The 27,213-nt window shown below is 41.7% G+C and overlaps 1 protein-coding gene across 9 annotated transcripts in view; it reads right to left on the bottom strand.

Annotated features, from left to right (window-relative positions):
- ZMYND8 (zinc finger MYND-type containing 8) overlaps window positions 1-27,213 on the bottom strand; it is a 101,319-nt gene that overhangs the window by 22,039 nt on the left and 52,067 nt on the right. For 8 of the 9 annotated variants that reach the window (XM_060230842.1, XM_060230841.1, XM_060230839.1 and 5 more), the window contains 11 exons: window positions 24,800-25,018; window positions 23,711-23,824; window positions 20,286-20,378; window positions 17,322-17,409; window positions 15,064-15,119; window positions 13,965-14,042; window positions 11,496-11,611; window positions 9,996-10,477; window positions 7,504-7,644; window positions 6,551-6,703; window positions 2,065-2,562 (listed from right to left, as the gene is read on the bottom strand). In XM_060230842.1, coding sequence (XP_060086825.1) covers window positions 2,065-2,562; window positions 6,551-6,703; window positions 7,504-7,644; window positions 9,996-10,477; window positions 11,496-11,611; window positions 13,965-14,042; window positions 15,064-15,119; window positions 17,322-17,409; window positions 20,286-20,378; window positions 23,711-23,824; window positions 24,800-25,018 — 2,038 coding nt within the window. The remainder of the gene's footprint in view (window positions 1-2,064; window positions 2,563-6,550; window positions 6,704-7,503; window positions 7,645-9,995; window positions 10,478-11,495; window positions 11,612-13,964; window positions 14,043-15,063; window positions 15,120-17,321; window positions 17,410-20,285; window positions 20,379-23,710; window positions 23,825-24,799; window positions 25,019-27,213) is intronic. The other variant, XM_060230849.1, reaches the window with a different exon arrangement.

Here is a 27,213-nt window from a genome sequence, read left to right as displayed (position 1 = left end):
ATACACCATTAGATGGCGATCTATAACACAGGTTGACAGTCCCTCCCAAAAAGCTCTACAAATGTGCACTCTCAGATGGTAAATTCTTTTTAAAAGTGGGCAGCTGGAGGTAAAAATAGGCCAGAGTAGTATAAAGTAGAGCAGGGGAGGCCAATGCAGATGGAACTCTGCCATCTCAAACATAGGCCTGGTGGAACATCTCTGTTTTACAAGCCCTGCGGAACTGTATTAAGTCCCACAGGGCTCTGATCTCACTTGGGAGAGTGTTCTAACAGGCCGGTGACAGGGCTGAAAAAGCCCTGGTTGAGGCTAAGTACCATATTTTTCGGTCCATTAGACGCTCCGGACCATTAGACGCAGGTGCCTGGCTGGGAGACAAGCGGCGAGATCGCACGCCACCCCCTCCACAGCCAGCGCTCGTGAAGCGCTGGGTTTGCGGAGGGGGCAGGTGCTTCCTCCGTGCCTGTCTGCCTGGCTTCAGCTGATGCTTACAGCAAACGCCAGGATCGCTCCCTCCGCCCTCCGATCCCAGCACTTGCTTTAAGCATCAGCTGAAGCCAGGCAGACAGGCACGGAGGAAGCACCCGCTTCCTCCGCAAACCCAGTGCTTTGCAAGCGCCAGCTGTGGAGTGGGCGGCGTGCTTTCTCCGTGCCTGTTTGCCTGGCCTCAGCTCTGATGCTTAAAGCAAGCGCTGGGATCGGAGGGCGGAGGGAGTGATCCTGGCGCTTGCTGTAAGCGTCAGAGCTGGAGCCAGGCAGGCAGGCGCGGGGGAAGCGCCGGGATCAGAGGCGGAGGCAGCGGATCACACCCCCCCAGAGGAAGGTGCGTACCTTCGCTCCATAAGACGTACACACTTTTCCCCCCACTTTTTTTTTGGGGGGGGGGGAGTGTGTCTTATGGTGCGAAAAATACGGTAGATATCTTTGGGGTTGGTGATCACCAGAAGACATTGGTCCATAGAACATAAAGCATAATAAAGTCAACAGTTCCCAGACCCTGAATTCTGGCTCCTGCCACTGATTCTCACAAGCCCCATCCCATGCCCTGTTCTTACAGGGTTCTGTACAAATTAATCGCATAACTCTGGTCATTGTGAGCCAGCAATATGAGGAGAGAGCCAGTTTGGTGTAGTGGTTAAGTGTGTGGACTCTTATCTGGGAGAACTAGGTTTGATTCCCCACTCCTCCACTTGCACCTGCTGGAATGACCTTGGGTTAGCCATAGCTATCACAGGAGCTGTCCTTGAAAGTGTTGCTGCTCTGAGAGCCCTCTCAGCCCCATCCACGTCACAGGGTGTCTGTTGTGGGGGGGAGAAGACATGGTAGATTGTAAGCCACTCAAGAGTCTCTGATTCAGGGAGAAGGGCAGGGTATAAATCTGCAATTCTACTTCTTCATATATGTATCCATCAGGTAACTGCTTCTGAATCCTATACCCTCTTAAGCTCAGACTACATAAGAGTCCCAGGGTCAACAACTTCCTAACTACCCTGAAATGAGAAGACTGAATTTATACTGCTATTAGCATTATTCTACTGGTTCCTGTTACCAAAATAAAACCCAAAAAACAAAGCCACAGCATTAATCCTCTCCCCCTTTGTTCTTATTATGCTTTTGAGAGGTGCAGTCCAAAAGTGGAAACAACCTTGCAATGCTGGGTTTGCCCAAAATAGACTATCTCTGAGAAGAGGTGTCAGTGATACACTGTGGATTATTTTCTACACCCATCTATATTCATATAATGGGGGGGGGGCTCATCTTGATCTGGACTGGAATGTATCCTCCTGCCACTTCCTTAGTTCCAGAATAAGGAAGTGGGCAGCTGGGGGTAAAAATCTGCAATTTTAGGAGTGTGTGTGTTCACTGACTTGACTTCACCCATATACATAACAAAAAATACACTTTTCAAATTAGTTGTATGAGCAGAACTTCTTTTTCATTCCAAGGTAAAGAAGCCTTCATAACATATCATGGTTTCAGAAAGCAAGCATGTTACTCTAACAATAAAGAAATAGCTGTTCAACCTTTTAATGATTGTTGTACATAAAAGTAAGTCAATCCTACCTTCTTGTTTAGGAGGTGATTCCTTCAGCTCTTTTTTGTTTTTCCGTCCCTCACGTCCACATTGGTCTTCCCCTAGGTCAATAACAAGTTCACTTTCTGAATCTGAGTCCAAACCAAGATGCACAGTAGGAGAGTCTGTCTCATCTTTACCTTTCAGCTTCTCTTTTGTTGGATGTGACAAACTTTTCCCCTTTTCAGAAAGTTCTTTATCAGAATCTATATTTGTCTTGTCTTTCACTGGAACATCTGTTTTCTCCACTTCAGAAGTGGTACTTTTAATATCCTCTTTTTCCTCAGTAGGAGTTGGTGGTTTGGTTTTTTTTTTCACAGCCAGTGACTCTTTGTCACTTCTTGAACCCTCTTTTTCTTCTTCTTCCTGATCGTTCTTGGATTTCTGTTCATCATCGCTAATATATTCACTATCACTTGAGTCTGATTTTTCAGAATCCTCCGAATCGCTATGCTCTACTGCAACATCTTCAGAGATTTCATTGATTCCTAAGTATAAAAAGAACAATACAAGATGTTCTAAACTGGATGAAGGATACCTTTATATTCATAGGCAGGCTTACAGACGCTTTTTTACTATGCTTGGGGCAGTTTACAAACCTTAAAAACAGCTATATAAATCCGTCCTTCTGTCTGTGACATGCACTGCTCTATCAGAAAACAATGTTAGGAGCCTCAAAACTGTCTGTGGCATGCTTTTGTGTAGCTATTGCTGAGAGAGGAGAGCTTGTTTGCCTGGGGGTAATTGCTGGCCCCACCCTCTGCTGTTGCTCTGGCTGTTGAATCAGAGGTGGGTGGAGTCTTGAGCCTTTAATTTGCAAGGCTCATCCTTGCCAGAGGCGTGAGCCTTTGGCGCAAGCTGAAGGGCAAGAGCCAAAGTGGCTCTTAGCCTGGAGGTTCTGCGGAAAGGTGGGTAGGTACCCACAATTAGTTGCAAGTGGCAGTTGGTAGTGGGATTTAAATAGAAGTGAAGATAAAGAAAATTTTGAAATGGATTGCAGCAGTATGGCTGGTGAGGGAGCAGAGGCAGTGGCGTGTAAAGACTGTGGGATGTTTGAATTTCTACCTGAGAGTAGCACGAATTACACTTGCAGCAAGTGTAAATTAGTGGCCCTGCTGGAGGGGAAGATACAGGGACTAGAGGCACGATTGTCCACACTGCAGTGTATAAAGAAAGGTGAGGATTTTGACAAAACGCATGAGGCGCTCTTGAGAGGGCAAGAGGAGGGAGGAGGGAGGGTATCTTAGCAATTAGAAGAGAACCCAACACAGGAGAAGGGTTCCTGGAAAAAAGTAACTTGAAGGAGAAAGAAAATCAGGAGATGTTCTGAGCCCCTGCTGCTCAGCAATAGGTTCAGGATCTCCCCACAGTAACTGATTCTGAACCACTGGAACAAGGGCTACTTCCCCAGCCTCCATGAAGCTTGAAGAAAGTTTCTCAGGATCCTGTGGATAAGAAGCCTGGAGCTTCTGCTCCCCAATATAGGAAGAGAAAGGTGGTGGTGATTGGAGACTCCTTGCTCAGAGGGATGGAGCCCAAAGTGTGCCGACTGGACTTGTCATCTCAAGAAGTTTGCTGTCCGCCGGGTGCACGCATCCAGCACGTGACAGAAAGGATTGGAAGATTTATCAAGCCCACGGATTACTATTCTTTCTTGCTGATCCATGTGGGAACAAATGGTACTGCCCATCATAGCTCTGAACGTATTAGAAAAGACTATGTGGCTCTGGGTCAGAAGGTGAAGGAGCTGGGTGCACAGGGTGTTCTTGTCAGTGCTTCCTGTTGAAGGCCGTGGCTTAGGACGAGAAAGAAGAATACTTCAAATAAATAACTGGCTACGTCGATGGTGTCGTCAGGAAAGATTTGGATTTCTGAACCATGGCTTCCGCTTTCGAGATGCTGGTCTATTGGGAGGTGGTTTGTACCTTACAGCGATAGGAAAAAGGGTGTTTGGTAACAGCCTTGCTAACCTAATAAGGAGGGCTTTAAACTAAATTGTATGGGGGAGCAAGACAATAATTCAAAGCCTCGTATGATGCCAGAAACTGGGGATAAGAACACTAAAGAAAACTGGGCTAAAACCAATAAAATGAATTTTAACAGGAATAAATGTAAAGTTCTGCATTTAGGTAGGAAAAATCCAATCCATGGTTACAGGATGGGGGAGAATTGTCTTAGCAGTAGTATGTGCAAAAAGGATCTAGGGTCTTAGTGGATCATACGCTGAACATGAGTCAACAGTGTGATGCGGTGGCTAAAAAGGCAAATGCGATTTTGGGCTGTATCAACAGAAGTATAGTGTCCAGATCATGAGATGTGATGGTATCGCTTTACTCTGCTCTGGTAAGACCTCACCTGGAGTATTGTGTTCAGTTTTGGGCACCACATTTTAAGAAGGATATAGACAAGCTGGAATGGGTCCAGAGGAGGGCAACCAAGATGGTGAGGGGTCTGGAGACCAAATCCTATGAAGAAAGGTTGAAGAAGCTGGGGATGTTTAGCCTGGAGAGGAGGCGGCTGAGAGGTGATACAATCACCATCTTCAAGTACCTGAAGGGCTGTCATATAGAGGATGGTGTGGAATTGTTTTCTGTGGCCCCGGAAGGTAGGACCAGAACGAATGAGTTGAAATTAAATCAAAACGTTTCCAGCTCAACATTAGGAAGAACTTCCTGACCGTTAGAGCGGTTCCTCAGTGGAATAGGCTTCCTCAGGAGGTGGTGGGCTCTCCTTCCTTGGAGGTTTTTAAACAGAGGCTAGATGGCCATCTGACAGCAATGAAGATCCTGTGAATTTTGGGGGAGGTGTTTGTGAGTTTCCTGCATTGTGCAGGAAACTAAGCTAAGGCTGTCTCTGGCAGCAGTAACTCATCAGAACACCTAGGATCTTCAAAACAGATGACCAGCTTCAGGATGATCATGTGATCTGCTGTGCCAAAAATACAGGGAAATGTACCATGGTGGTACAAAGTATCTCCCAAATATCCCTATAACCCAATGGATGAAATAGTTTACTCACAAGAAGCCAGGAAGGGCAAGCACCACAGACAAGGAAGATATAAAATATCCCCTCTCTGATAAAATAGAGGGCTAAACAGCCTGTGTGATGTAGAGATTAAAATGTCAAATTTGGATCAAGAAGAGCCAAGCTGAAATCCCCATTCTGTCACAGAAGGTTGCTGGCTGACTTTGGGCCAGTCATACATTGTCAGCCAGACCCACCTCACAAGATTGTTGTTGTAAAGATGAAATGCTGGACAGGAGAAGGAAGTAAAGGCTGCTACTGGGGAGAAATGTGGAGTAACACATTTGTTATAAATCTGATTTTGCCTACAGCTTTCCAACAAAAAATGTTCAATCTTGCTGCTGCTTCATCTGGTACTGCTGCAGCTCTTTTGGCAAGAGGCAGAACTGCTCATTCAGTACACAAGCTCTTGATATATAGAGTAAATGCACTGAGCTACGGAGTTAGCAAGCAAAGCCCCTAGTATTATTTATTTATTTAAAACATCTATTAGCCTCCTTTCTTTCTTAGGGAACTCAAGAAGACTTACAAACATAGATACAACACATAGAATAAGTTACATTAAAACCATAAATACCAACATTTAAAATAAGTACTCAGGACTGCTAGTAAACTTAACCAAATACAATCCTACATACAACCACTTTCAATATATGATGGAACTTGCCCCGAGTCTGCTTGTGGGAAAGACAGGATACAAATTTAATAAAATAATAATTAAAAAAAATAAACAGCCTCCCAAAGATTTAAAGTGAGGAGGGCAGGTGCACCTCCCTAGACAGACTGAACCATGATTATAATAGCATAATAAAACATGTACAGAAACAAATAGAGTAAAAAGCAGCCTTTATTTTTCAAATCCCCCAAGCAATCCTGAAAATTGATAACATTTTCATTTTAGAGGTAAGGCTCATTTGACTGGCTTAGCAAATTTCCTTTCCTATCAGTGGGCTACATAGCATGCCAAAGATTTCCAGTTGAAGACAACCCATGAAATTGCCTCATATAGCCTATTGAAGGATAGACCAATGCTCCACTCAGACTGACAATAGCTCTCCAGCATCTTTTAGTAGATGTCTTTCACATCACTTGCTACCTGATTCTTTTAGCCAGAGATGCTAGGGCCCTGGGACCTTCTGCATGCGAAGCAGATGCTCTACCACTGAGTCATGGCCTCAACCCAATTGTAGGTTGATCTTTCTCTGACTCTGAAGAGCCACTGCCAATCACAGTAGATAATGATGAGCTAGATGGCCCAATGTAAAGACAATTTAGAGATGAGGCACAGCTGCTAAGATAACAAAGCAAGCACAGGTTTGAACTGTGGACTTCTATGGTGCAATTCCAACAACCCACCCACACTGTATTTCAGGTTTCTTCTCCTTTAATAAGGATATTATAATTAAGACTGTTAATGCTAGATTGCAGATCTTGCTGTGATCATGTGTATACCTAGTTGTGCTTTGCAGCTCTCTATTGTCTTGTCCAGATTAAGCTGAAATCTGCTGCGAATTTGACGTTTTGGTGAAATTAGTGGCACAGGGGTGGACTGCTGCTGGACAGATTCACTTAACTCTTTCAGATCCATCTCAGCTTTACTTCGATCTAGAATATTAAAATTTTCATTAGGAAATAAGCGTAAAGAAAACAGAAAATGCAGAAACGAAGCATCTTTAAATTGACTTAAACAAGATTAGCATTGTTATGTGTTGGAATGGTTGGGCATTTATTTGAAAGCAATTCTTTCAATAGCTAGGTTGCTGGAAGTCCATTAAGCAGATGCAGTTTACGCAGCTGATGAGCACAATGCATTAGGATCTACTCCTGTGCGCATGAACCCTATTAAGTGAAAGAGCACAACTACGATCTATGATCACACCTACAAGGAGGCTCTCTACATTAAATACACCCAAATCCAACAATCATATTTAGAAAAACCTGAAAATTATTCCTACTCCAATAATAAGCAACAACAATCAAATAACTGCTGCTTTTAGACAATCCCAATTATAGCTATCACTAGTCCCACCCCCCCTCCCTCATTCCGCCCAGCAGAAACCATATTTGAGATGACGTTTCTCTTCATTATACACCTTCAGTTTAATGCAAATAAAAAGTAAAATGAATATAATTGCTGGCAATGGAGAAAATAATCCATTATCATTTAGCCTTCAGAAGTCTATTAAATATACCTAACGACAGCCTCTCATAAAAGCTTCCATAAACTTGTAAAATAATTATTAGTCTTAAATGGAATATGAAATTGCTTTCCTGAGAAGCAAAAAGATAATAATAGTCCACTAATATATTTATAATCCTTGCATCTGTGTAACTACCTTGAAGAACATCTCCTACTTGTGACAACTGATTATAAGTCCAAGTTGTTCTCAAAAGTCTGAACTCACCAAGATTTAAATTAAGGATGCTTCCTGGAGTAGATGTTCTTTCTTGCTTAGTAGCAGCAGCTGTGGAAGCTTGAGGAGAGAATGGTTTGGGGCTGCCAGATAAACTACCTGCTTGGCCTGTCCTTGTTGGTGCTGGAGATGCTGGGAGGGGAGGGGAAGAGGAAGAATTGAGAAACAAGTTGACAAATATGGCCTGGGATACCAAGAGCTAATTTAGGGATGACCAAAGTCATGGCCCATCCACTCTGTCCCCTATTGAAACAAACAAACAAAAATCCTGCTCAGACTTAAAACATTGCGACTTCATCTCTCTCTCCATATATTTTGGAATATAATCTGAATCAGTACAGGTACTGAAAATCTATTTTTCTTGCCTTTACTTTCAGTAAAAAAGCAACAGTAGCTCCCTGTGCAAACACCGAGTCGTTACCAACTCATGGGGTGATGTCACATCATGACATTTTCTTGGCAGACTTTTTGTTACAGGGTGGTTTGCCATCGCCTTCCCCCAGCAAGCTGGGTACTCATTTTACAACCTCAGAAGGATGGATGGCTAATAGATATTTCAGAATCACGATTTACCAGTTACTTGAAAATCTAAAAATTAGCAGGTATATATAATCTGAAGAGCACAAACCACAGCAAGTGCTATCTATATATTCTAAAATATTTCAAAGATGATGATTAACATATGCATCAAACAGAAGCCATCTGTTTTAATTGATGCAGTTTAAAAATGTGCTCCATAGATTCACTGTTGAATACTAGGGTCAGAATACTGAAGGGCTCCCAACACTCACTGCTTATAGAACCACAGAGTTGGAAGGGACCTCTAGGGTCATCTAGTCCAACCCCCTGCACAATGCAGGAAATTCACAAATAGTCTTCAAGACTACTTAGCAAGTCTAGATTCCACCAGGGAAATCACCTCTGTATTGATTCCGAATATGTTCATCACACAAACAAACAACATTCCTCTGACTCAAATTTCTAAAACAGAAATTTGTTAAATATAGTCAAGTGAGACAAAACATTTCCTTACAAGGAAAACAAATTGCCATTTTATAAAAATTAATAAACATGCAAAAGCCCAGCAACACAACAACAGTTAAGAAACTGACATTAGGGTTTAATATCAAGCAAAACCAAAATCCAGCCATGCCAAATGAAGAGAAAGAGATATTCAAGTACAGGCAACTTAGGACAGTATAACTAGATCTATTTGTAGCTTTTTCTACAAAGCTTATGTTGAAGGCTGTGAATAAGACCAACATAAACACCATGCAAAAACAAAAAGGCTTTATGATGCTCTACACATTCTTCTTATGCAATATTCCTGGGTTCCTTATTCTGGGTAAGCTACAAACTGATTAAAAGATGAACACTTAAAACTTTGCAAGTGATTTCTAAAAATGAGGACAACATGACAAAGTGACCTGTTATACATTCCAGACTTAACTTGTGCCATCTGCAGTGCTTATCAATTGTGTTTTGTAACTTTAGATTTATTTATTTTTTTACTTTCAAGGACTAACTAAAAATGCATTAGTAGTCCAATGAAGATAAAAGTCTGGGTGATGTAGTGGTTGAATCCCTCCATTCTGCCATGGAAATCCACAGGATGACCTTGGGTCAGCCAGTCTCACTCTTAGCCTAGTCTACCTCACAGGGCAGTCATGAGGATAAAATGTGGACAGGGAAAACTATCGTAAGCTGCTTTGGGTCCTCATTGAGGAGAAAAGCAGGGGGAATTATCTAAATGACTATATGACTTCAATTTCCTTTTTAAATAAAGGATTTGTCCCACAGTGACAGCACACTACTTTGTACTGGGTGCAAGCCTCTGCCGTAACTGTGGCTCCAAGATTGTCTTGCCCTAAGGGCAACACTCCTTTCAGCAACACTGGAAAACAGTTCAATAGCTCTAAGACAGGAATCACAAGTCCCAGGCATCCTATTTTAAATGGGTAGTTTTGCATTTCAGGAAGGACAGTTACACACATAACACTCACAGCCCACTGACCTAAACTAAGCTTCCTGCCTCCACAACCAAAGAATCAGAGTGCACAGAATTGTATTGCCTTCAAGCTTTCAAATCCTCCCAACTAATGCATATTCTCTGAAGCTCTACCTCCATAGTTCTATATCAGTTCTCTAATATGCTGTCAGCAAGGCCCAGTTCCTTTGTTCTGATGAATGCCCTGGAGTCTTTCCTAGATCATGCTGTTGAGTCTTCCCTAGAGCCTCTGACCCATCTTGGAGTTCAACACAAATACTTTGTCATTAGCATGGGGCTGCAACCTTCCTGGCTCTTACCCAATCTTATAATTGTTCTCAAGATAGTTATTTAGAAACTTAATGGTGCACCTGAGCCCAAACCTCCTAAACAGTGCTTGAAATAACTATCACTCAGCTCTTTTCTCCTCCCAGTTGTTATGCTCCACATACAACTTGACTAATACTTGATGCCTCTTTACATCCATATCCCTTACCTGTACTCTTATCAATAAAGTCCATGGACTCTTCACTTGCACTAAAGTGACTGGAAGTTGCTTTTTTCTCAGCATCCTGTTCAACATCGGATCCCGTGTGAACAGATGAATTTGTACTCATTGGGGAACGTGGCATATCTGTTAAGGAAATCCTTCGCCCAGTACTGCTACTCAGCATCGGTTTGCTCATTAAAATCTTGGGTGATGCTGTCATATCAAAGTTAAGTTTGATTTTCTCTTGTTTGTCAGTCTTAGCAGTTCCAGCACCTGGATTTGAAGGGTCTAACAACATTTGGTATTGGTTGTTGGGAGTATACGGTGTCCGGAAAGGTGCATAATTAAATACTCCAAACTTTCTACGGATGTTCTCCACATAAACCTCCATCTCTTGCATTGCACTGTTGAATATGCTTTTAGTCTTTTTCACGGAAAAAGGAATTTCTTTAGACATGAGGTAGCAATTATTTACTGGAACCCAGGCCCTGCATACAAAATAGTAAAATAAAGAAGGAGATGGAGGGGATAGAACAATACATTCCATGTAGGTGGTTATGCCAGCTTTCACCCAATCTTAGAACACATTTACTTTAAAGTCCCATAGATTTCAATGGAACTTGCATGAAAGCAAGCATCTCTGTGACTGAAGTCTTTGTTCAATACTAAATTACAGAACGGTATGTATGCACATATTGTAGTCCAGATCAACACAATTCCAGATATAAGCTTTTCTTCAAACCAAGAAATTTATTAAAGAAAAGATGTGATCAAGCAACAAACTTTCAAACAGCAACTATACTCTATTAATACATAAAAAGGTGGTATGGTGTAATTCAAACACCTCTTGACAATTCCCAAATGCCATTCTGACCAAAGAAAAGAAGTATAAATTTTCCTGAAATGTTATGATGTTTAATTTATTGTAGACACTGGTGCACCCCACCTAAGAACTTATGGGTTAATATCTCAGGATCAGGCTGTTAATGCGTGTTCATCTAGTACAGATGATCAAATGAATTATTTACCTGCAATGTTTGCAAGTTACAATGCCAGTTGTATCTATACCAGTTGAATAATTACAAATAGTAACATCAGTCAAAGCTGCTGAGTCCTTGAACAGAAATATTACCACAAACATTACACCATGATTCTACATATAATGTTTTTGTCTGTGATAAAACACTAACTCTACCATAAATGTAAGAACCTAGATGTCTTACTCATCAAAGAATTACTTGAAAATGTCATAAGTCTGAAAAGGTAAATTTGAGCAAAAATTAATTTATCATGTAAGTTACTGGTTAACTACAAATTCAAATACAGTTAAGCAAGCCAATATTACAATGACAAAAAACCTCAAACAAACTAAAAATATTCAGGTAAGTACAAGACATGCTCTGAATTTCAAGCACCAAAAAGCAGACAAACATCAACAATGTAACGCCAACTAACACCAAAAGGAGGACACAGAATCACTACGCCATTTGTCAACTGAATCCCCACCTGTCATGTTGACCAAAGAAACGAGCATCAACTTGACCGTCTTTATCTCTCAGTGCTTTAGCAGGCCAGAATGGAAAACCCTTCAGTTTAGCCCAGACCAACGGATGTGGATTGCTCTAGAGAAAAGTGCAGTGACCATATAATGAGAAACTGTTTTAAGCCATCTGTTGTAACGTACCCTCTTAAATACAGAAAATCTACTCCATCCAGGTAACTATATGATCACCATTGGTACTCAATTCATTATTTTGAAGATGGAAATATTTGTGTTACCACATAATAAATGTTGTTAGCTCTTCTTATGTAAGTAGTAGGGCAAGGTTCATCGGAAAATCATGCCCTGTTTTTCTACTCCACTCTTCTGTGAATGCTCAGAATTAAAATTTATTAAACGTGTAAAAACTAGCTTATTAAAATATCTCTGGTTAAATTGCAACCAAGTCACATTTAGAGTTTTTTACAAATCATAACCAGCTTGAATGACTTAGATGACATATAATAATCATGGGATGCTAGAAGGCAGATATAATGAAACCTTCCTCATCATAATGAAATCGCTCTCTTTTTTGTACTTAAAATCTGAAAAAAGTTAGTTTTATATACCCCACTTTTCTACACCCTAAGAGGAGTTTCAAAGTAGCTTACATTGCCTTCCCTTACACTCCCCAAAACAGACACCTTGTGAAATAGGTGGGGATTGAGTGAGTTCTGAGAGAACTGTGACTAGGCCCAAGATCACCAAGGAGGCTTCATGTGAAGGAGTGGGGAATCAAATCCAGTTCTCCAGATTAGAGTCCACACTCTTAACCACTACATCAAGCTGGTTCTCACCAGCACGAAAATGATCTCTAACAATGTCAATGATAATCATACTCTGACCATTTTAACATCTACTATATTCATAAATGAGAAAGCCACAGGGGGTGGGGGACTGAACCAAATATAACCCAACTATAGAGAAGACGAATAGTCTATTATCAAAACTCTTTCAACTCTAGAAAACTCATTTTCTAACTAGCAAGGAGGGCTAAGTGGGAGGAACACTGCTACCAATTACAACAACTTTGCTGTGGTTTTACTTGCATCTTCTTTCTTCAGGCACACATCTTGGGTGTGGACAGGAGGTATGCGCCAAACAGCTCTTGGCCCTTGGCCTGGGCAACTAGTGTGTTGGATTCCAGACTGTCCCCAGAATATAGTTTGGTTTTGTTCTTTTTTGTGTTTATTAATTGTATATTTGTACTATTTGTTTTAAGCTGTTTTGGTCTTGTTAGAGGAAAATGAACTAATAAACATGCTAGATAACCTGAAGTTATACCATCCATCCATCCACCTACCTAATCGTAACAGCTGGGCAGGCTACTACCTTGTTATATCCTTACTGCAAATGGAGGCTAAGGATGAAATTATTATTACGCCAAAGTCCCAGTGAGTTAGTGAACTGGATTATACTGTTAGGCACTCTCTACTAAGGGTTGTGTCACCAAATATCTGCTGAAGTTTATGCATGCAATACAATGTATCGTCTTTTTTGGCATTTGTCCATGACTGAGCAAACACTATGGGTACCAGTGTCAACTGATCTTAAGGTTTAGGTAGGAAAGTAATGTGAATTATTTAGATGAGGAATAACAACAAGCCAGTGAGGTGGATTAGGCTGAGAGTGTGTGTCCAGCACATTTCTTCATAGACTGGGGATTCTGAACCTAGGCTCCCAGACAGTAGGCTGATACTGACCTAAACAATGCTGTCTCTCTTTTCTTGCACTATCTCATAACAGCTGCAGTTATTTTTCTGGGGAAGTCTATAGCTTTGTAGATAAACATACAGCCCACAGACTGTGTCATGGTGCCTTCACATGTTCTTGACCAGCACACAAAGCAACTTATGTACAAAAGCTCAGAGTGCCCAGCCATTTCCCATTTCATGTTTTCCTCTGGGCCCTAGGGCACAGAGTATTGGCCATGAGATTTCTGTAACGAACGTCAATAAATGAAAAGTAAGTTTGCAACTTACAGAAAAACACCTGAACAGCATACTCGAGATTGCTACAGAACAGAAACTGTCACCAGATTTTGATGCAATAATTCAGAGCAAGAGGTGTCAGTTATCAGAGACTGATAAACAAAATGTTGCAAGCATGCTAATAATGTATTAAGCATGTTTTATTTTAAGTTTTTTAAAAAATCTTTAATTGTGATTGACTGCGCCCTTTATAAAGTTTATATCTCTGCTACTTGGAATTACATTTTACAACACACATGGCTCAGCCTGAAAAGGTCTCATTTACGTCAGATCCGGCCCTCATAACAAATGAGTTGACACCCCTGCTCTACAACAGAGCTTTAACATGCAGGCAACATTTATAAACAAAAGCATATTTCTCTAAATCCAGTAGAAAACCCAACAATGACTTAAAGTAATTGCCATAAAAACAAGTCCATGTTATGAAACTATATGTATACTTACACAAGGCTCACAAAACCAATTCTCTCGTTTTTGGCAAGCAGCTAAATAACATTCTGGACATACTTCTATTTCATTCATCTGTAAAGAGAAAGATAAGCTACTGTAGAAGTTGGGAGTGTGATTAAAGAAATGGCAATATCCTATTTTCTATGTGCATCTTGGTTCTTAATTAGACTAATTCTTGTTGTTTCCACAGTGGATATGCTGTTCAATGTTACGGGGTAGGGGAGGATGGGGTATAAATCGAATTAAACATAAATTGAATTAAACAAGGATTTTTGGTATATTAATAAACTGCCTTTATCATTTCATATTGAATTTGTGTAGTATTCAAAACAGTTGGGCTTAAAAGAATAGAAACAGATAATATGAGTTAGCTGGCAAGATGCATCAAATTTTCCATAAACAAATTTGGAGCAATGATTATATCCTACCAGTATGCCAGTAGTTGGTAAAATCTTTATATTGTATAGTAGCTGAAGCTATTATCTTAGATTAATTTACAAAGTCAGCTTCAACTTTGTAATGCTAAATCCCTTGGTCCAGATATTCAAAAGTGAATCTCTGAGTTTGAGAGAAAGGCAGATTATAAATGAAGTAAATAAACAAACTTTATACAAAGCCTCTACAGGAAATTAAAATAGTTATTCCAGCAATAAAACGGCATACAAATTTGCTATGCAAATGAGCACATTATTAATTAAATGCTTTAAAGTCCAAAAAGAACATCCTAGAACTTCCTATTCTTATATCGGTTTTCAATGTTCCTCACACACATACATCCCCAATAAGAGTTTGATTTATGAATGGCAAACTTCTTAATTTAAACAATCTGGCCTACACACTTGACTAAATCTCTGTGCGCAAATATCTTAGACCAGGGAACTATCAAGTTCAAGGCAAACTCCTTTTCAAGATTAATCACAGACATGCATAGTACTGGGCCTCTAAAACAAATTCAAATGCATTTTATTATGGTTAACTTCATTTATAGTCCACCTTTCTCACTGAGACTCAAGGTAGATTGCAAAATATGAAAACAATTAAATCAGACAGCAGAGAACTTCAGTATACAGAAGACTAAATAAAGAATACCTACCTCATGCTCACAGATTTTTATTATGACTTTTGCTGTTTGCGTCAATTTATGATTTCCTGAGGAAATAAAGGGTAATGTCTAATTAAATCTTCATTAAATGTAATTAAATCTAAATTAATATTTCCATTTTCAATTTTAAAAATCTGCTTTTTGATATGGATAATATGTTTAGAAGGGAACTATTTGAATAGGTATTTTTTAAGGTTGCCAGTTCAATAAATGGCTCAACAGGAAAAATATTATTAATTTCTGAATAACACTTTGAAAACAATCTTCATTGTATTCCTCATCCCACACCATTTAGGGATTTCAAGATCCAGAACCAAACTGGATGTCTGTGAAGCTGATATAAAATTGGAATAAAGTACTGTGTACTGCTCCCTTGTTGCCAAATTCAAGAAAAGTTGTGGTTCCTAAAGAAAAGGACCCTCAACACTAGCATTACAGAAGCCTACTGTGGATATAATCAGTCTTTCTTGTCCAGGAGATGGTGCAGCTGGCATTACAATTTAAGGTGCAGCTGGCATTACAATTTAAGGTGAAACAGCACTGTTGGCCAATGCCTCCACTTGGGCATTCCAACGCTATGTTAGATCCATAAGAATAACCCAAAATAGCAGCCATGAGTATTAAAGAGAGTACAATCCCACCCAAAATGAGCCATACAACTATTCCAAAATATACTAGCTTTTCAAACATCATCATCTTCATCATATTAAGAATAAGTTTCAGTTAATTTGTCCTTAACCAGTCAATCAGTGAGCACAAATACAAGTTAAGGACTCCAACAGATATTCGAACAAAAGCAGAAAAAGAACAAGGTGTCAGCACAGTGATGGTACTGTACCCCAAACTGACAAATGACCTTGCCAAATAGTTCCAGACAGTTTCAGACAAGTGAGAATGTTGTAGCACTCCACACAACAATGTCCATGGAGCAGAAAACTAGACTCTCAGCATTCAGCTTCTGAGGTCTATTGCTCAAATTCCCACAAGGCCTACTGCTCAAATGCTCCTTGAGGGATAGAATTTGAAGTAGTCCTTTTTACTACACTGAACCGCTGGGAGGTACTGAAATAATGTAATGATGGTGGAACAGCACTATCGTGGAACAGGCTCTGAAGTGAGCTCTTGCCAATCTCAAAGTATTTTTCTTTAGACACTCTAGCCACTACCCCTGTTATTTCGTTATCCTATATTCCCCAAAAAGCAAGGGATCAATCAGATTCTTATAAGCAGGAGGGACTGTCTAAGAGTGACCATGGCAACCATCCAGATATTTTCTGATTAACAGGAAATCCTCCCAAGAGTGGTAACTTCAGGTGATCTTTTGATAAGTCTCCAGGATGTAGCCTTCAAACTGGTAGAACTCAAGAAGAGCCTTGCTGTATCATCATACCAATGGTCCATCTGGTCCAACATCCCATCTCACACTGTAGCCAACCAGTTACTATGAAAGGCAAACAGCAGGACACAGAGATCAAGGCCTTCCCCTGATGTTGTCTCCTAGCACTGATACTGAAAGGGTTACTGCCCATTTTTGCAACAGGTCAGTTGTTTCTGTAAACCAACTCCATTAGGAACTGATCTGTCCATGAGAAGTGAACTGAAGAAATTTATGCTTCCCTTCAGATCACATTATTCTTGGCCAGAACAAAAAGCACTAAGTCAAGGATATTAATGGACACATATGAAGAGCCTGATATGCTTTGGGACCAACCTACTGTTATCACAGAGGTCAAGGAAATCCTAAAGTACACCACCACCCAACAGGATCTAACAGTTAAATCCCCTGAGAATTTTTATATTTTCTAACATCTTATGAAAAGTCAACTCAAAGGGTGTGTTCACACGCACTAAACAACACACACTGCAGCTGGATTTTTACTGTGTAAGAATAGCAAATTCCACTTGCAAAGAGTTGCCATGTGAAAACACCCAAAGATTATGAAAGGTCACATCTAGTTTCAGAGATAAAAGGAAGAATCAGAATATTTACTATTAGAAGACTATTTACTACAAGAAGACTAACATTGCAAAGTTTGCAATATAACTTTAAACAATTTAATTTCAGAAAGCACTATAACAGAATTAAACTAGAAAATGTGAAATGATTGAAACTATTTCCTCTTGGTTTTTCTTCTAGGTCTCAGGTATTCAGATTTTAAGCCCTTCTTAAGGCAGATCTCTCACCTGTGGTGAAATTATGATAACTTTCCAAACAAACAATATATTCATTTTCAAGAAAACATACATACCCCCATTGTAAATAATGCAATTGTGCAAAATCCATTTGGCATCAGCCAAAAAAGCTTCAGTGCAACCATACATCTTCTTTTTAACATTCTGCAGAACAAGTATACAAAGAATATCTGAAGTTGAAAAATATTTTTTAAATCTATCAGCTGGAAATTTTATAAAATTTATCTTATTTATTTATTTAATTTATATCCCGCCCTCCCCGCCAAAGGCAGGCTCAGGATGGCTCATAAACCAAGGGTCGACACAAGCACATTAGCGTGACCAGGTAAGATGAACAAAAATAAAAACATAGAACATAAAAACAATTCTTAAAACATCTGCATGTACTACTATCATGGTTTCAGGCAGCGATTAAATTCTAGTGGTTAGCTGTACTCAGAGGTCTCAGGGTTGCCACAGTGTGGTGAGATAGGCCATTGGTGGTGTTCTTATTGGCCAGTCCCATTGCTGCAGATGTTACTATCATGTAAATGCCTGGCAGAAGAGTGACCTTTTACAGGCCCTGTGGAACTGTGGAAGCTCTTGCAGGACCCTAATCTCCTCCTGAACTCATTCCACCAGCTAGGGGCAACAACGGAAAAGGCCCTGGCTCTTGTTGTTTTGAGCCTTGCTTCTCTGATGCTGTGAACTGTCAACAGGTTTTGAGATCCGGACCGAAGTGCTCGTTGGGGCATGTGCAGGGAAAGGCGGTCCCTAAGGTATGTAGGACCCTGGCCATATAGGGCTTTAAAGGTAATGACCAGCACCTTGAAGTGAATCCTGTACACTATCGGTAGCCAGTGCAGCACTTTCAGCACAGGCTGAATGTGTTCCTGTAAAGGAACTCCCATTGGCAGCCTGGCTGCAGCATTCTGCACTAGTTGAAGTTGCCAGATTTGGGACAAGGGCAGCCCCATGTAGAGGACATTACAGTAACCCAGTCTCGAGGTGACCATCGCATGCATCACTGTTGCCAAGTCATCACGTTCAAGAAAGGGGACCAACTGATTTGCCATCCAGAGATGGTAGAAGGCTGTCTTTGCAGTGGCAGCTACTTGGGCCTCCATAAAGAGGGATCCAAGAGCACCCCGAAGCTTTGAACTTTAGGTGTCAGCTGCGCTCTGTCGAAGGCCAGTAAGCGGACTTCCAGTCCCGGACAGAGGTGACTCAGATACAGGACCTCCATCTTTGTTGGATTTCATTTCAGTCTACTCAGCCTAAGCCACCCTGCCACAGTTTTCAATGCTGTGGACAGATTTTCCAGTCAGACTGGCCGCCCATCAACAGATAGAGCTGGGTGTCATCTGCGTACTGGTGGCAACTCTGTCCATACCTCTGGGCACCTGGGTGAGGGGGCGCATGCAGATGTTGAATAACATCGGGAAAAGAACCACTCCCTGCAGCACACCACATATAAGTGGGTGTCATTGGGATACTTCGTCTCCTAGCGCCACCCTCTGTCCCCAACCCTGGAGGAAGGAGGAAAGTCAATTCAAGGCCAACCCCAGAATCCCAGCATCGGCGAGGCGGCAGATCAGTAGCTGATGGTCGACCGTGTCGAACGCCACCAACAGGTCTAACAGCATCAGCACTGCCTAGCCACCTCTGTCCAAGTGCCTCTGAACATTGAGATAGATTTTTTAAAAAATAAATTAAGGATGCATTTAATAAGCATGTAAACTAATGTTGAACTGAATTAAATGTTACCATATAGAGCTTGCAAATTCAAGAATCTCATATATGTAATGAGTGTACATTATTTGTGCACCAGCATCATTTGTTTACATATCATAAGAACATTTTAGGCATAATTTAAAGAGTTTTAGCAATGTTACTTGATTTATAAATCAAAGTGCTACAATCTTGCCATATTCTCAGTTTCATCAGAGCCAGTTTGGTGTAGTGGTTAAGTAAGTGGACTCTTATCTGGGAGAACTGAGTTTGATTCCCCACACCTTCACTTGCAGCTGCTGGAATGGCCTTGGGTTAGCCATAGCTTTTGTAGGAGTTGTCCTTGAAAGGGCAGCTGCTGTAAGAGCTCTCTCAGCCCCACCCACCTCACATGGTGTCTGTTGTGTGTGGGGGGGGGGAGGTAAAGGAGACTGTGACTGCTCTGAGACTCTGAGATTCAGAATATAGGGCGGGATATAAATCCAGTATCTTCAATCAAATATTGTCTAGAGTCTGTCAAGGAAATCACAGACAGTAGGAGGGGGAGGGGGAGGGAGAAAGAAGGAATCCCAGTTCAGACATCATATTCCCAATTTCAAATCATGGTTCAGAGACACAGAATGCATTGCAAGGTCCTGTACTCCCCCCTCTCTTATTCAACATTCCTATTTTTGTTTCGGTTATTTGCATGAACCAAAAGTGGACTCCATGCCAAACCACGATTTCATCTCCTGGTTTAGAGACATAATTTGCCCAACTGGAAGAGCATGTTAAAGTATGACTTGTTTTTAAAAGGAAGGAGAAGGAGTTAAGAACATGCAGCAAGAGACGTATATGATCCTTCTTAGAAAGAAGCTTACATCATAAGTACTATTACAATTACACTTGGCTAAAATTGCTACCAGGGTCAAAGACACAACATTGTAAACCTACTCTTAAAATTTTGCATGTGTCATTTCTACTAGTGTAAACTGGTAAAAGCAGCTTTTCTAATTGAAAGATCCCTCTCATTCTGTTAGTCAAAGCCTGTTAGTATTTGGGCAGGGAAAAAATTAGCATACCCAAGTGAGATTCCTTGGGTCAATCATTTGTAAATTTCCAAACAAATCTGTAAATTATGCCCGGTGAAGCTGCTGTGGATTTGCACAAATAAAAATCAAGCCCAATATTTCCAGCGCATTGGACCCATTCCATAATGTAGAAAGGGCAATCTTATTTACCATATATCCAAAGTACTGGGCTGATTTTAGAAATCAGCAATAAAAGCAATTACAAGCAAACAGGATTTTTCTCCTTGCTTTCAAACTAACCTTTTCTAATGTACAAAGGTCCATTGGATGAAAGATGTATTCTGCATAATCTGGATGCTGATCCAGTGAAACTGGCTTTTGAAATGGCTCTGTCTGTTGCAAAGGGGAAAAAAGATTCCAAGTTTAACAAACAATGAAAAGCTTCAAAATTCATAATATCCTATTTGAATATGGATCCCAAGCCCTGCTGGGAGGTCACGGCAAATATACTTGTGGGAACACAAATGATTTCCATTATCATTAACTACAATAATGTAACAGGGTAACCATAACATATTTGTGTTTTGTTTCTGGGGGCTTCTATGCTGGTTTGCAGTAGAACAGCCAGATTCAAATCCAGTAGCACCTTGAAGTCAATGAGATTTTCAGAGCATGAGCTTTCAACAATCAAAGCTCCCTTTGTCAGATACTAACAACTGACTTCATCAGTCATATGTATCCAGTATGGTGTGGCTAGAATAGGCTCAGAAAAACCCATCCATGTTTGCCATGCAACTCATTGAGTAACCTTGGGTCTGCCATTCTATTTTAGTCTAGCCTGAAGGAAGAATCATGCATGCTCCCCTGAACTCCATGGAGGAAGGGCAGGATTAAAGAATACTACATAAAGAATTATAAATAAATATCAGCATATATCATTGCTTCAGTCAGCGAAATTTAAAGCCTCCCCCATGCCTAAAGGCTCCACAGAAGCCTTCCTCCAACATAACTTGACTCTTCCCCTGGAACAGAAGCCCCCTCTATTGGAGGAAGGAACCTCTGTATGGATGGATAACGTTGTTAGCAGGACACAGGATAACAGTTATGGGTTATGGCTTAAATTCAAACCTGGGTCCAACTCTTCCAGTCAAAAGGACTGAGAAAAACAATGGTGGGCTAAATACAGAGCGTTACATTTTTACTTGTAATCAATACTATCATGTGTTTTCTAAAAGGGTATATGAAGTTGAAATGATAGTGCTCTTGCTTTGTTCTTCCCAATCTGACCTCAAAGCTTTGCAGCAAGAAGCCCTCACTCTTACAGTCTTCAGAACTGTTGACTTCATTATATAACTACACACAACAAAAAAGGAACTACCAACATTGCTGTGAGCTCTGCAAGCCAACAGAGACAGGAATGGACAGAATAGGAGGTCAAAGGAGGACTACAGAACTGCTGTTCTAGGGGTTTGACACTTCAATATGTCAGACCACTAGAACAGGGGTCCCCAACCCCCGGGCCGGGGACCAGTAGTGGGCTGCAGCCTGTTTTCCATGGACCGCACAGCCTCGCTGCCACCGCCCCCTGCAGTGCCTCCCCCCCCGTTTCCTCCTTCACCCCCCACACAGCCTCCCCCTCCCACCGATCAGCTGATCGGCTGGGAAAGCTGCTGCAGCAGCTTCAAGCGAGCAACGCTGCCCTTGCATCCTTCTCAAGTGGGAAGGAGGCAAGGGCAGCGTCGCTCGCTGCTGCTGCTGGCCGCCCTTCCTTTCCCTTCCCATCCCTTTGCCTCCCGCCCCCCTGTGCCTGGGCGGCATGCCTGCCTCCTCCTCTATCACCTCTTTCACTTCCCTTCCTGTTGCCTCTCCCCCCCCCCCCGGCCCTCCCAGCCACAGTGTGTCTGCTTCCTCCTCCAAGCCCACCGCTGCCACCCTTCCCTTTCCTTCCTGTCCCGTTGCCTCCCCCCCGCCCTGGCAGCGGTGGCACGCTGTGATGGCGGGCGGGGGGGGGAGGAAGGTGACGGAACGGGACAGAAAGGGAAGGGAAGGAGGGGTGAGTATCGCAGGCCGGGGGGGGGGGTGTTGAAGAGCTTTGGGGGGTGCCTGCCTGGGGTGCAATGTGCCCTCGGCTGCCACTGCCTGTGGCGTTTTTTTCCCCGCAGCTGTTTGGCAGGGGCGGCGGCCTGGGAGGACTTCACCACCCTTTCCCCTTAAAATGGAGAAAATGGGGGGGAGAAGAGGTGACGAGGCTGCACGGGGGCGGGGGGGGCGAGGGAAGAAAACAGGGGGGGAGGATAGATCCAGGTGGGCAGCTGTGTTGGTCTGAAGCAACAGAACAAAGTAGGAGTCAATCTGCACCTTTAAGAGGTGGCAAGGCTGCACGGGGGGGGGAGGAGAGAGGAGGAAAATAGGGGGAGGAGGAAGTGGTGAGGCTGTGCGGGGGGGCAAGGGAGGAGGAAAATGGGGAAGGAAAACAGGAAGGAGAAGGCGCCTCGAGGGGGGAGGCCAAATTGGGTCCCCCCACCATGCCTGCTCTGGGCCGCAGTCAGTGGGCTGGGCCTGGAGCCGGTCTCTGGGGCCAAAAAGGTTGGGGACCACTGCCCTATAATACTTGAGAGGCCAGTGAAATGTAGTGGTTAAAAGTGGTAGACCTGGGTTTGAATCCCCACTTGGGCCATGAAAGCTCACGGGGTGACCTTGGGCTAGTCATACTTTTTCAGCCTAATCTACGTTACAGGGTTGTTTTATCCTTACTGAAGGAGAGGAGAATGGTGTCAATTGCTTAGAGTCCCCACTGGAGAAAAAGGCGGTGTGCTAATCAAATAAACAAAGGAATAAAGTTCCAAAGCAAATCCTAGTTCAACCAAGAGCAAAAGTGTTACAATCTTTTATTCCTGCAGCAGCAGAGCTATGGTCAGGATCATATGGAATAATCATCACCTGCGAAATTACAGGCTGTAACTCATCCCAGACTAGTAAATTCCATCCCTTCTCAAATTTATGACTAGAGAGTTGGGGGAAGGGACAAAATTTCCTCTTCTGTACATTACACAAATAATGGAATGCTTGCATGTAATTAGGAATCTAAACCAAAGGTGTCAAACATGCGGCCCTGGGGCCAAGTAAGGCCCTTGGAGGGCTCCTGTCAGGCCTCTGAGCCACTGGCCATCTGCTTCCTTCTGCATCACAGCTTGCTTTGCCAGGCTTGCTCAATCGCACAGGAGCTACAGAGCAAAGACTCTATTTTCTCCATTGGCTGAGGCTCCTCCCTTGGGGAGCAAGGGGGGGAGGGAGAGCTTGTTTTGCCAGGCTCTCTCAATTGCACAGCAGAGCTACTGAGCCAAGCCTCTCTTCCTTCTATTGGCTGATGCTTCTCCCCCTCCTGGTCCCCTGGGGAAGGAAAGAAAGAGCCAGAGCTTCCTTTGTCCAGTTCCCTGAATCACACAGAGGAGATAAAGAAAGCACTTTTAAGACTAACGAGTGCTAATGTTTTAAGCATGTTTTATTTTAAGCTTTTAAAAAATCTTTGTTTTTGTGCCCTTTTATGAAGTTTATATCTCTGCTACCTGGCATTACATTTTATGACACATGACCCAGCTCGACAAGGTCTCATTTATGGCAGATCTGGCTCTCATAACAAATGAGTTTGACACCCCTGATCTAAACATTTAATTATTCAATTACAAATAATACAATGGAGTAAAATATTAACACTTTGTCCTTACCCCTGGCTGTTTCATTTTCTGTAGTGCAAACTTGAGCAAGTAGGATAGCTGTTCAATTGTGAGCATTGTCATAGCTTTACTCTGTGTTTCTATGCATTCTGCTACAGTAATTTTCTAAAGGCAAACACAATAAATTTTCAGATCAGCTAAACATCTATATATCCCTTCATTACAATGGAGCATGCAGTTTACTGTCACATGCAAACACAATATTGAAATCTCTTTTTCCCCTAAGTGGTACTCATTGTGCTGTAAAAACCAAGAATGTGTACAATCTATAAATGGACAGCGGGGTGCTATTCTGCCAGTATGGCTGAGAAAATCAAGACCGTGATATTTTTCTAGCAGCTTTTGACTGAGTCCACAACCATCAGTAACTGAAGAAACAGTGGAGATTACTGTGCCTGTATTATTGACAAAAATCTTACTCCCTTTCCTCAACAAGTCTAAGGAGTGTCATGTACTTCGTCATCTTGGTGATGGACTTCTGCCATAGGGTCAAGAAGGACTGCGAACAACAAGATTAAAGGAAGGAACATAGTGCCAGACATTGTGTGCAAGGCCAGGACTGCCACTACAGCTAAATTTACTGCTTTTAACTTTCCAAAAATTTCTGTCATCTTAATTGTCATATTGTGATTAAATACTTGTTCACACACTGTTTGTGATCTGGAAGGTGCTTCCCTTTCCACAATGCTCCAGTAAGCATATGAATGCACAAACCCAATTCCTAGCTGGGTATCTAGCAGGCAGGTTGGAGCTATACAACTGGTACTGCTCATTATTATGCAAATACTTCCTTGGGTGATGTGAGAACAATTCACAATGAAACTGTCTCCATCATACTATGGTCAGTGTGAATGAAGTGAGAGAGAGACAAACATTTGGGTGCTATCCCCTGCTCCACCCCAAAATGGTAGATATAAAGTTAATACAGAAGATGCAGATGATCAAGAATGGAGGTTCAGGGAATGTAAGACTGGTAAATATTAGCAAAACTCTTAGTTTGGAAGCATCTTCACACTGTTCCCTCTCTTATCTTTTCAAGATATATCAATGAGACACACAGACACCTCATAGCAAACTAACCTCACATTCTGGGCAAAACCAATCCCCCTCTGGCTCAGCTGTCAGTTTCAGACACTTAGCGTGATAAACACGAGGGCAGAGTTCACAGCAGAGGACTTGGCCTTCCCGATGACAAACCCAGCAATAGAAATCATTCCGTCCATCCTGTGGTACAACATCAACAGGGTCTGTGGTGAGTGGCTGCTTCATATAGTAAAACGGACCATGTCTTAGTTCTGACTGAAATGTAGGCAAGAAAGACAGGTTTGGTTTCAAAACAAATTTGCATTATAGAATCATAGAATCATAGAATCATAGAGTTGGAAGGGACCTCTAGTCCAACCCCCTGCACAATGTAGGAAACTCACAAACATCTCCCCCTAAATTCACAGGATCTTCATTGCTGTCAGATGGCCATCTAGCCTCTGTTTAAAAACCTCCAAGGAAGGATTTTCAAATAAAATAATAATCAAACATGACCAACCCACCTTCATCAGCATTTGACTATTTTTGTGCATTTGTGCAGAGCACACTTTTTTTTATGCAGAGCACAATGCACCTTTGACATTACTCATATACTCTGACTGTTGTAGAGCTCTCAGATCTCTCCTTCATGTTTTGAAGCATGTTAACTGAAGGGGTGTGTGTGTGTGTGTGTGTGTGTGTGTAAGGATGAAAATGCACACATGCAATGCATATCTCTGGGTGGTAAAAGACATCTGATGGATGCCAGAACTTGTCTTGAATGCTCTGGTTTATTCCTGAGTTTTCTGCCATTCGAGTCTATGTGAGAAACTACTATCAGGCTTTAGGACTATTAAACAGACAACTGAAGCTCTGATTTATCCTGGCAGATGTTAGCAACTTCTTACCCTTCCAACATATTAACATATGGGACAGCCCAATAGGTGACTAAATGCCTAACAGTGACTACAGGTATCACTTCATACTTGAGAGAATGACATGGGATCTAGTCCACAAACACTTATGCTTCAGTAAACCTGTCTTTAAAACTGCCACAAGACACCTTTTTTGTTCCAACACAAGCATTAAGAGTTTTACAAAAGAAGTCAGTGCAAAATGTGTTTGACTCAAGGTTGTTTTTGTAAATGATGCTACTTGTTAATAAAACAACATCCAGGGGTGGTTTTTTTTTTTAGAAACAAGCATGAGGTGGTTTGCTTCTTGTTGCACATTTGTAAGCTTACTGCCAGGTGAACAGCCTGAAATAATAAGCAAGAAAACACTTATTTGAGATACAAAAAGAAGTGGCTTAAACAAATCTCAGCTCAACTTATGCCAGGATTATAAATCAACAAAAGGTTCACCACTTTTTCTCTCAGTTTTCCTTCAGCTGTTGAAAGATATGGAATTCAGCTGCACTGTCTACTCAACTGCACTACCAAGCTCTGGTTTGTTAGTCCCTTGGGTTAAATACGGAGCTTGCTGTCTAAACATGAACACCTCAAGAATCACAGGAAAACAAATGCCACTAACAAGTTAAAACCTGTAAAAGTTTGAAGAGAAAGTTGAAGCAGAGCACCCAATTTCACTGAGATACTGCCACTGCTATAGTGGTCAAGGCCTGCACAATTCCTGCTAACCAAAGAGTTGCCATTTCTTTTTTAAAATTTTAATTCCATGCAGAAAGGTCTAAATATCAAACCATAAAAATGTACACTCAATGCCATCTATCAGTGCCAACGCAAGATCCCATTTCTTAAAACCTTAATCAGCCAAAAAGTTGAACATCTATAGGAAGGACTCCTTTATTGGAAAGGAGAGTCAAAACTGATGACCATGTGACCTACATGAGTCATGATACCAGAAAAACAGACGGTCCATTATTCTACTCATTAGAAATTATTCCCATAGCTTAGCATACCATAAATTTAAAGAAAGAGAGTTGCCGCATTTCTTTACATCTCTTCAATGGGATTGCTGGAAGGGGCGGAGGGGGGGAAATCACATTTATTGTGTGAAACAGCTTACTAAAAAATCTAAACTAAGCATAGTTATGGAAACTATGGACGGTGGAGGGACGGTGGCTCAGTGGTAGAGCATCTGCTTGGTAAGCAGAAGGTTCCAGGTTCAATCCCTGGCATCTCCAAAAAAGGGTCCAGGCAAATAGGTGTGAAAAACCTCAGCTTGAGACCCTGGAGAGCCGCTGCCAGTCTGAGTAGACAATACTGACTTTGATGGACCAAGGGTCTGATTCAGTATAAGGCAGCTTCATATGTCCATATGTCCAAACTATGAAACAGATGACTCTTCCAATTGGCCAGCCACCACCAGAATAAATCCAAACTTCAACTTGTTTGCCCTTGTACTATCAGTAGTCAGGTACACGAGTTTATGCTTAAAATGCATGCACATTTAGATAGGAACAAGCAGAAGACCAGTGAACTCTGTCCACATTTGCTCAAACATGAGAA

The sequence above is a fragment of the Heteronotia binoei genome, chromosome 2, assembly GCF_032191835.1.
Source record: "Heteronotia binoei isolate CCM8104 ecotype False Entrance Well chromosome 2, APGP_CSIRO_Hbin_v1, whole genome shotgun sequence".
Lineage (NCBI taxonomy): Eukaryota > Metazoa > Chordata > Lepidosauria > Squamata > Gekkonidae > Heteronotia > Heteronotia binoei.
Note: the sequence above shows the minus strand (reverse complement) of the source record. Positions and strands in the feature narration are given on the sequence as shown.